This window comes from Rhododendron vialii, chromosome 12a (assembly GCF_030253575.1).
Source record: "Rhododendron vialii isolate Sample 1 chromosome 12a, ASM3025357v1".
In the NCBI taxonomy this organism is placed as follows: domain Eukaryota; kingdom Viridiplantae; phylum Streptophyta; class Magnoliopsida; order Ericales; family Ericaceae; genus Rhododendron; species Rhododendron vialii.
Window position 1 is genome coordinate 14,690,677 of NC_080568.1, and position 10,781 is coordinate 14,701,457.

The window sequence follows — 10,781 nt, forward strand, 5'->3', positions numbered from 1 at the left end:
TGCAATGTTCTTCCTTTTTTTTTTGCAAGGTTCTTCATTTACTCAACCATAGGGGGAGGAATGAACAAGGAATAACCATTTTTTAGTCAAAAAGGTCATTTTTTTTGGTGCTAAAAAGTGGTTATTTCTCAAAATACTTGGGTAAAAGTAAAAAAAAAATTAATTTTCCGATTCCTCTCGTCAAGACGAATCAATAAGACATAAAAATTTGGGGCAAAACTAACAAATGCCAAAAAAATCAAATAAAGAAAAATTTTTCAGATTTAAGTTAAGTTCATAAGAACGCAGCATAAAATAGAAATCGGAAAGAAGAGTGAAATACCTTAATCCGGCAACGATGGGTTGAATTGTAGATGATCGAGAAATTGTTTCACTTTTGAAGGGAAAGAAAGAGAAACAGTTTGTGGTTGAAGTGAAGAGGATATAGAGCAGGCGAAGAAGAGAAGAAGAAATTTCTAGTTGAAATACGCGTGTATATAAATTTTGGAACCAGTTAACTTATGTGGTGTGGGGTTCACAAATTTTGATTATTGAAAAAGATTGCTAATTTTGGTTATCCAAAGCCCAAAATTTGATTATATGTAAGGATGTTGCTACGTTTGATTATACGATTGTGAGACATTTTTTATACCAACATTGTTAACTTTAACAATAATTGACTTTTAATTATATCACTGCGGATGGCTAACTCTCTCAAAAGAAGTTCTTTAAACTACATGAAGTACCCAAAAATATCAATGGCAAGACACCAAAAATAGAAGTCTTCATTTGCCATTTGAAGTTGTCTGACTAGGCATAACCAAAAAGCTTCTCCACCAACACTTTTCTCTATTAGTCTGCACAATATACAAAAAAGACAAATTTTCTATGAACATTAAATTTTTGCATAATCAAAAGCAGACATATCACAACTTATGAATCCCATAAGAGAAAGAGAACTTCACGGAATTTGATCTTAGTGTTGTCCTTTTATCATTGGACATGTACATTTGCAACAAGAACACCGTTGGAAGGCTCCTAGCTATCGTAATAAACAAATGAAATAAGTTGGAAAAAGTTTACTTACTTTTTCTTTTTTCTTTTACTGCTTACTGATTCTTAAACCTATTTGCATATACAAAAAACCCCAGGGAAAAAATCAACTCACGGATTATGAAAAACAGAAGTGCAGAAATTTAAAGGAAATGAAACACTTCAACTAAAGCAAATCCGATTCATGCAGTAGATCTCCTGGATCTTAACTTAATCCAGCGAATAATTTTCCGCTTTGATAACAACTGAAACACATTATTGCCTTTAATGCCAGTTTCTTAATACAGAAGTTAAAAACCTTCATAAGACTAACTGCGTACTTACTAGCCTAGAAAACCACAAGTTCTTCTCCAAATCAATCAGTTGAAACACCACATATAGAGAGGCCAACGAAAAACCCAACTAGGAAAAGACAAACCACCACGGTATTCTTCCATAAATTCCATCAAACATCTGTGAAGTTTTCACTCCCTAAGAAATAGATAAGCAAGAATGCTCCTCCACTATGTCTTCTAGAATTTAGCAGTTTTCTGCATAAAAAGGATATCATAATAGTAGCGGTAATCCAACCTCTCAACCTGCACATTGTTATGGGAAACTAAGTACCCTGAGAAGGGAGTCCAGGAGATGACCAACATGAGTGAGCAAAAAGATATCATTGTAGGTACCCACTAGGCCCGTCAATGGGTCGGATCCAATCCGGATCCAACAAGACCCAATCCGATCCGGATCTGATAAGACTAAAATCTGATAGTGGTAATCTGGATCCGAATCTGAAAAATCCGGATCCGAATCCGAAAAATCTGAATCTGATTCGAAAATCCGAATCCGATCCGAAAACTTTTTTTCCTTCAAAAATTTTAGCAAAAAAAAATATTTTTTTCAAAAAAATACAAATTTTTTTTCAAAAAAAAATTATTTTCCGAAAAAAATAAAAAAAAATAAAAATACAACTTCTTAAACATTTTTTTTTTCAAAATAAAAAATGTACTATTTTTTAAAAAATAAAGTTCGAATTCGGATTGATAACGGATTTAATCCGATCCGATCCGTATTGAATTACCGGATTCGGATTATCGGATTATCGGATCGATGTTATCAGATTCGGATCCGGATCCGGATCGGATTTTTCGGATCGGATCCGGATCCGGATTGAATTTTTCGGATCGGATCCGGTCCATTGACAGGCCTAGTATCCACTGTCCTTGTATCAGTCAACCTCTCAAGCAGAGTCAAGCTTTAACCTCAAAATAGACAATTATCCAAACTAACACACGCACAGACATGGAGAGAGAGAGAGAGAGTACAGGAAGATTGGGAATGTAATCGATCAAACGAGGGACGTCTTTGAGAACGTAATCAGCCCCGACGACCTTTGGCTGAGAATTGCCCGAACTACTTCCCATCGGCAATTGTACAAAATCATTTTTTGAATTGGAACTAATTGATGAGTCTGAATTACTACAATGATCGAGTCCATGAGAGAAATCTGGGTGAAATCCTCTTAGCCTAATTAAGCTATCACACGATGGTGATCCAGAAAATAGTAAGGATGAGTTGATTGGAGAATCATTACAATCACGAATCAGGAAGGGAAGAATCTGACTTTATACAAGGCTAGGATGTCAAGACTCCGTTATTGATATTTTGTTTTTACATGGAAAAAGGCTCAAATACATAAAGATTAGAACAGTATCGAGTGATTCCCTAGAGCGCAGTTCATCCATCATCAACCAAACTAGCGCTTGTGTCTGTTCGTTACTAGCTGTCATCTTTTCTTGCTTAGCATACATCTCTGCCTGATTAGCTTCGAGTATCTCCATTTCTTCCCTTAGCATTCTAGCTTGACTTTTTGTGTGGCCCGTGGTCCCTTGATCTGGGATCCTCCTCCGATGGTTTGTGGGTTTTCTAGCCTTCTCGCTAAATCCTGCATAATGAACGCATGACTAAGACCTAGCCGGGGTTGCCCGGCAAGGCCCTCCGGCGAGAGGATGAGAATGTGCAGAGAATTAAGTAAGGGACTAGGGTTTTTAGATAGCGTAGTGTGTGTACCTTTTAGGGTTTTTCCTTCAGTATTTATAGAGCCTTCCTAGCTTGCTCTCCAAGCACGGACGTGTGCTTTGCACGGGTTAGGTGACGTCGCCTTGACGTCACTGAGGAGATCTGATAACCGTCTTTGTGCGTGAGCTGGCAGCCCCCATGTGCTTTCATCGTTATCCCTTGATATAACCGCTTCGTCACGTGAGAGAGCACGTGACTCAGCGAGTGGTCGAACTCAGATCTCGCCGACCCTGGCGGACAACACTAGGGGGAAGTCCAATGGAACCGCCTCATAAAGGGTGGCCGAACCTGAAGAGACTCCTCAAAGGTGGTCGAGGCTGAAAGCCTACTTCTTCAAGACGGAAGCCGAGCTTGATTAAGCCGTCGTGCCGTCATTAAGACGATAGCCGAGCTTGATCTCGCCTCGCTCCCCAATGAGCTCAGACCATTAGATTCGGTCTACTACAATAGCCCCTCAATCTTTGCTGACGCCGAGTGCGTGGTGGAGATTGAAGATGAGCATGACCGGATCTAATCGTGGCCGAACGTGAATCACAATGGTGGGTAGAAATTTGGCCGGGCCCAGATCGTCTCCCTAGCAGCCGTCATGGACAAGTTCCAATAGAGGGTCACCAGGTGTCGTTCCGTGGTTCAGTACGGTTGATGGGGGGGACGGCTGGCACGCTTGAAAGCCTGTAAGGCCATCACATCATCGCCACGTGTCGAGTGTTGATTGGTTGTCAGTTCGGCTATGCAGCACTGAGCGGGAGTTTTGAAACCCTAACCCTCCCTTATATAAAGAAGGGTGAGAGGAGAGAGAAAATGTCACAAACGTTTCTCTCTCTAAACCTCCATTGCAGAGCTTTAACCTCCGCCCGTTCATCTTCCAGCATAGATTTTTCCTCGAACCACCTTCAGATCATCCAGAAAACTTTAGGTATGCTTCGATTCTTGTTGCTCCTTTAGTTTCTGCAGTTTTTATGCATTTTCTTCTTCGTTTATTGGGATTTTTTAGGGGCTTTTTGTTCTATATGAACAGTACGTTGTTGGGGATGAACAGTCTATTCATCTTCATCTTCAACCTGTTCTTCCGAGCCCCAGCCAAGGTGTAAGTTGGCTTTTGTCCGACGCTGAGTCTGCCAACCGAGCCTCAAAACCAAGACATCAGTACTTGCCGAACTTGAGTCTATAAGGTACAATATGGGTGGGCCAATAGGGTAGCTGAGCGTAGGAGGATTCTCGTCCTTTGCCGACGATAAGATTTCTCACTTCTTCTTTTCTTTCTTTTTTTGTTTGTGCTAATAGGTCTGGCTCACCCGGTTATAGTTATTTCTTCCAACTCTGAAAGCTCAGGGGACGACTCTGGAGATTTGATAATCCGAGAGTACTTGGAAAGGCATCGAAGCCGACGCCAGATCTCTTCGATCACTTCAAATATGTCGGTAGATACTGGTGACTCAAACGCCGAACGTGATTACGAGTACGGCGGGGAAGAGTTCAATACTGATCCTGAAATCTCATTCACACCGTCAAACTATTCTGAAACCGAGCCCTAGCTCGGGCCAGAGGCCGAGTCTAGACTCAATTCTCAAGCCGAAGCCACCCCCTCTACGCGATCTTGTCATAGCGAATCACAATCTGAAAATCGAGAGATCGCCGACCTCTATGAGAGGGGTCAGGTTTGCCCCTACGCCCATTTCTTTAACAGGGAGCCTGGCGAGTACCAGAATTTTTGCCGAGAGTACAATATCCCCGACGACGTTGTTGTTAGCCAAGTTGCTAGCAATAGGATAAGAAACAAGAGAGAGCATCGTCCCGAACATATCACCGTGCCTTTGATGGCTATATGCAAGGCTGGGCTGCTATTCCCTTTTCATCCATTTTTGAGGGAACTTCTGGCTCGGTTCAGCCTCGTCCCCCATTATTTTGCCATCAACAGCTTTAGAATAGTGATGTCTGTAATCAAACTGAAGGAGCTCCACGATCTAGAATTTACGATCACCGATCTCTTTCACACGTACATCATGTCGAGACATGGTCAGACCGAGCGTCGATACTTGTTGACGCGTAGGGATAAGGAGCCCCTGATAGATGGGTTGCCTGACACCGACAAGTGGGCTAATTTCTATGTTGAAGTTAACGAGAATTTTGAGTTCGACGACCAGTCCCTTCGTAGGTACGCTGTGCCGAAGATAAAAGATTTTCGAGGTAGTTCGCCATTCTCTTTTATTTGGTAAAGGCCATCTTTTCTAACATCTGGTTTTACTGGAACTGATTGCCGGTTTTACTCGTAGATCACCGGTCAATCACCAAGACACAGCAATCTTTGGCGGTTGAAAAGCATGTAGACATTCTAAAGGCACAAGTTTGCTGAGACGCGCCGACCCTGCTGGGATATATTCCCTCGTATAAGGGAAAGTTGAGAAAGAAAGGGAAAGAGGGAGTGTCGAGCCAAAAAGTCGAAAGTAAAAAGAAGGGCGAACACGCGGCAGGGAAGAGTCGACAGGGGGGAATCAAGAAGGGAAAAGAGCCGAGGGTGAAGTTTTCGACTTTTAGGAAGACAACCGAATTCTGGTTCCAAGAGAGTCAGCAGGCCGAGTTTCCCGGCATAGACATCCCTCTTCAAACCCTCATACCTGATCTCACGGGAGAAATGGGAAGAAGGAACGTGGTCCGTGTAAATATTAGGGACGGCGCTGCTGTTCGACAAAAAAGGACCAATGTGACCGAGCCTGCTGAAAAGAGGCAAAAAGTTACCCACGACTTTTTCCCAACCAAGCCGCCGACTCCACTTCCAAGTGAGAAGGACAAGACTGAGACATCTTGTGCAAGTGGCTCGAAGGGGCCGCAAAAGTCCGGAGGTTCGGCTGGCCCAAACGTTCAGGAGTTTGCTCCATCCTTCATTCTGGCCGAAGGTAGGGTCGTTACAGTGGAGGATTCTGTCAAGATGGAGTCGGGGCTGGCTGTTACAATGCTTCATGGACTGGCTCTACCACGTGATATGCAAAAAGTTCCAGAGGACCTGCAGTCGAACCTGGTGCACGCCAGGCTTATCTTGTCTAGGTTCATCCGACCCTGACTTATTTGAAACATTCTCCTTGTGTTAGTTCCCGAATCTGAATTTGTATCTTGGCATTTGTGCTTATCTTCTTTTACTTGGCAGGCTGGGCAGGCTATGCTCTAGGCTTCAACTAAGGCCAAGCTAGTCCTCGCCGAGAGGTCTCGTTACCGTGATGATCTCAAGGTCGAACGCGAGAAAGTGAAGTTATTAAAGACTAGTTTGAAGGCGGCGAAAGCACGGGTGGCCGAGCTGGAGAGAAAAAACGATGAGGCCGAGGCGAAATCGAAGAAATCCGAATGCGAGCTTGGGAAGGTTTTGAGGAGGGAAAAGAGGAAGATGAAAGAAGTTGACTAGAAGGCCTATCAAGCCGAATTTGACCGAGGTGGGGCCGAGTATATGCGGGATGCCCGGAAGATGGTTAATGACGAGGTTGAGGCGAGGGTGCCTGTGGCGTATCGGAGAGGTTATAGGGATGGCGTGGCGGCCGCTGCCAACGCTCTTCAATTGGAACCTGATTCAAATGTGTACAAGTCAATTCCAGCAGCTGTTGTTCCCGAACTTGTCCTACCATACACAGACGAGGAGTGTGCACCACTTCCACCCGAGGAGTTTCTCGAGAGTGAAGAAGATATTGAAGATGTTTCTGGGGATGATGCCGAGGGTGGAGATGTGGCCACCATGCAGGGTGCTGGCGAGGTCGGGAATGAGAGGGTTGACGAAGGTGCTGAGAAGGTGACTGGGGAGGCTGATTAGGAACCAGTAAGTGTTGATAAAAATGCCGAGGTTGGAGCTGACGCTGCTGAGGATGCTGCTCAAGTTTGAGAGGATTCCCTTTTTCCCTTTTTGTTTGTTGATTTCTTTGTTTCGAATTCTAAATTTTTGTTGGACTGGACGGATCTGAGCTTGGATTTTGCCGTGCCAGATGTAATAGTTTAAGGGGGGTCGGCACGTACGATTTACCATGCCGTACCTCTCAGCTTAGGGGGTTTTGCAATGCCTATTTTACTTCAAATGAATGGCTTTGCTTTACATTTGCAATGTTTCAATTTTGTCGAACTTGGTTGATTGTTCTCATGCCTTATTCAAATTTGTCATCATGCTTTTTTGTTTGAATGGTAGCTATCCGTAGCCCCCACTTTGGTCTGGATTCGGCTAAGAAGTTGGTCATGGGCCGAAGTGGAAGTTGCTTAATTTGCTGTCGTATGGTTGCCGAGCCTTGACCAAAGTACAGTGGATAAGTCTTGTTGATATGTTGCCGAGCTTGGCTTTTTTCGCGTCCATTTTTCAAGTTTTGTGGACTATACCAATGTTGGCAACAAAAAAGTCGCTTGGTGCCCCTTTGTATGGTTGGGGTTCGGCCAATCTCCCAACTCCTGGTTTGAGATTGAATGTTTGTGGGTGGTTTGCTCACCAAAGCGTGAGTATAACCGGGCGTTGGCCGACCTTACTGTCTTGCCTAGCCGAACCGAAGCCTAAATTCCATCCGTAATGTGTGTCTTAGGCTTGGTGGACCATATGTCCGGTTTTTCCTTCTTTGGACAGTTATAGTGGCCGAAGCAGGGGCATAAAAGCCGTTTGTGGGTGTGACCGAAGTCAACGTTTGGGGTTGGCGGAGTATTCCGAGTGTAGTGTTATAGTAAGGAAGACAAGTAAAAATTTGTAGAAGACATCGATTGCCAAACAAGATACTTCTTTTACTTGGGAAACGTGAATACAAGTTGAATGTAAAGATTTTGGCCGAAGCCAATCATAAAGAGATTGACATTGTAGTGGCCGAAGCCAATTCTGCCACAAAAAAGCTTAAGGAGATAATAAAAAACAGGATAGATAGTGGTCGAACATGAGGCGCACTGTTGGTAAGGACTTTCCCAGTCATGTCCTCGAGTACGTAAGCGCCTTTGCCTGCAATTTTGACAACACGAAAGGGACCCTCCCAGTTGGGCTTGAATTTCTGCTTTTTATTGGCTTGTACCACCTTTCGCCAAACCAAGTCGTCTGGCTTGAAGGTTTTGGTTCGAACGCTTCAGTTGTATCCTCTTGCTACTTGCTATTGGTATTTGGCGAGCCTAAGCCGAGCGTCGTCGCGCTTTTCATCTACTAAAATCAGTTCTTGTTCCACGGCTTCGTCATTAGTCTTTGGATCGAAGTTCTCTGTTCTTAGAGTTGGGAACCTAGACTCTAGTGGGATTACGGCCTCCATGCCGAACACCATTGAAAAGGGAGTTTGGCCTGTTGAGCGCCTCGGGGTAGTACGGTAAGCCCAAAGGACACATGGCAGTTCCTCAGCCCATTTTCCTCTTTTGGAGTTTAGCCGACGTTTGATCCCAGCACTGACGGTCTTGTTTGTTGCCTCAGCTTGGCCATTTCCTTGGGGGTAAGCTGGAGTAGAGTTGAAGAAGCGTATCCCAAATTCAGCGCAGAGGCTGAAGAGGTCCTTGCCCACGAATTGGCTTCCGTTGTCTGACACGATGGCGTAAGGGACGCCGAACCTGGTCACAATGTTCCTCCAGACGAATCTTCGAACGTCGACTTTGGTGGTTGTGACAAGAGGTTCGGCCTCAACCCATTTGGAGAAGTAGTCCGTTGCGGTGATCAAGAATTTGAAGCCACCTGGTGTTGTTGGGAGCTTGCCTACAATGTCAAGCCCCCATTGGGCAAAGGGCCAAGGACTTGTGATGGGAGATAGATTCTGGGCCGGCTATTTTGGGACAGGTGAAAAAAGTTGGCACGGTCGGCACTTGTGGACAACTTCTTCGCAGTCTTTCTTCATGTTTTTCCAAAAATATCCTTGACTTAGTGCCCGTTGGCAGAGTGAGCGGCCGCCAGAGTGGCAACCACAGCTACCAGAGTGAAGCTCGGTGAGAATATCCGGTACCTGGGTTGGGTGGACAACGAGGAGATAAGGGCCCGAGAAAGATTTCTTGTAGAGTTGGTCACTTTCAGAGAGCCAGTAGTAAGCGGCTTTGTTCTTGATGCGGTAAGCTTCCTTCTTGTCTGCTGGTAAAGTGTCATGCTTGAGAAATGCAATGATCTCGTCCATCCAGCTTGGACCGAGTTCAACGTTGAGTATTTCAGGAGTTGTGTCAAAGCTTGGATGGTCAATGCTGCCGAAGCTGATTGTCTTGAATTCGGAGGCTTTAGAAGCTGAGGCAAGGCAAGCGAGTGCGTCCGCATGCGCATTGTGTTAGCGGTTGATCTGTTCAATTTTGAAATTGTGGAAGTGGGTGATGAGTTCGGCTACGGTTGCCTGGTATTTTGATATCCGTGGATCCCGAGCCTCGTAGTCCCCAAGTACTTGGTTAACTATGAGTTGGGAGTCACAGTAAACGACAAGATCAGAGATTTCCATCACAACTGCAGAGCGTAAGCCAGCGATGAGGGCTTCATATTCGGCTTCATTATTGGTGGCGAGAAATTCGATGCTGATAGCACTTTCATGTAGTGTTCCACAAGTGGAGACTAGGACGACCCCGACCCCTGCTCCGTTGCTGTTAGATGCACCGTCAACATGTAGGCGCCAGGTGTCCCCTTGGAAAAGATGCCAAGGTTTCGGCGACACTTGATGCTCGGCGATTGTTTTGTGTTGGGATGGGTGTGTTGAGAAGTTCTGTATCTTCTGGAGTAAGCTCAGCAATGAAGTCAGCAAGAACCTACCCTTTGATTGCCGTTCGTGGCTCAAAATGAATGTCAAAGTTTGCTAGCTCTACTGCCCACTTGAAGACCCTGTTGGATAGATCAGCCTTCCGAAAAAGGCTCTTGAGGGGGTGCTCTGTTAAGACGACGATGGGGTGTGATTGGAAGTAGGGCAGGAGTTTCCTAGCTGCCGAAACAAGAGCAAGGGCTAACTTTTCAAGGGGTAGGTAACGTGTTTGAGCTGGAAGGAGTGTCTTGCTTGTGAAATAGATCGGCATGTCATCTGTGCCATCCCGCCGCACAAGTGCAGAACTGGTTGCGTGGGTGGAAATGGCGAGATAGAGATACAAAGTTTCGAACTCCTTGGGTTTTACTAATAGCGGGGTCGAGTTTAAGTATTCTTTGAGTTCAGCCAAGGCGGAGTTACAATCCGAGGTCCACTCAAAGCTGCGTCGACTTTTTCCTTTCAAGGCATGGAAGAATGCGTGGCACTTGTCTGAGGACTTGCTAATGAATCGGTTTAGAGCTGCGGCCATCCAAGTTAGCCTTTGTAATTACTTGATTGTCCTTGGTGGGCGCAGGTCTATGATGGCCTTTAACTGGTTTGGGTCGGCCTCAATACCACGTTGGGTGACCAGGTGTCTAAGGAATTTTCCAGCGCTTACGCCGAATGCGTACTTTTCAAGGCTTAGTCTTAGCTTGTGTAGTTTAAGGATTTCGAAGACTTCCGCCAAGTCTTGCAGGTGGTTGGATTCCTTCTTGCTTTTGACAACGAGGTCATAAATGTAAGCTTCCACGGAGTGGCCGATTTGTTCTTGCAACGTGTTGAATATTGCTCTGTTGAATGTTGCACTTGAATTCTTGAGCCCAAAGGGCATGACGCGGTAGCAAAAGATGCCATATGGTGTGATAAAAGCAGTTTTCTCCATGTCATCGGGGTCCATGGCAATTTGGTGGAAGCCACGGTAGGCATCAAGGAAGCTTAGCTGAGCATGGCCTGCCGTTGCGTCCACAA

The 10,781-nt window shown here is 45.1% G+C and overlaps 1 protein-coding gene across 1 annotated transcript; it reads right to left on the minus strand.

Annotated features, from left to right (window-relative positions):
* Nucleotides 1–8,180: 8,180 nt before the first annotated feature.
* On the minus strand, nucleotides 8,181–10,302 carry LOC131309482 (uncharacterized). Its single transcript, XM_058336110.1, has 5 exons — nucleotides 9,799–10,302; nucleotides 9,455–9,749; nucleotides 8,978–9,277; nucleotides 8,573–8,764; nucleotides 8,181–8,500 (listed from the first exon to the last, which is right to left on the minus strand). The coding sequence occupies exons 1-5, from the start codon at nucleotides 10,300–10,302 to the stop codon at nucleotides 8,181–8,183; spliced, it is 1,611 nt and encodes a 536-aa protein (XP_058192093.1).
* Nucleotides 10,303–10,781: the final 479 nt, after the last annotated feature.

Excerpts from the sequence above, each read along its gene's own strand:
- LOC131309482 (XM_058336110.1), bottom strand. The coding sequence starts at position 10,302 with ATGGCCGCAGCTCTAAACCGATTCATTAGCAAGTCCTCAGACAAGTGC. Across the intron at positions 9,750-9,798 it reads TTCATTTTGAGCCACGAACG|AAGATACAGAACTTCTCAAC; the intron begins GCAATCAAAGGG and ends AGCTTACTCCAG. Across the intron at positions 8,501-8,572 it reads CAACGGAAGCCAATTCGTGG|GAAATGGCCAAGCTGAGGCA; the intron begins GCAAGGACCTCT and ends CTTACCCCCAAG.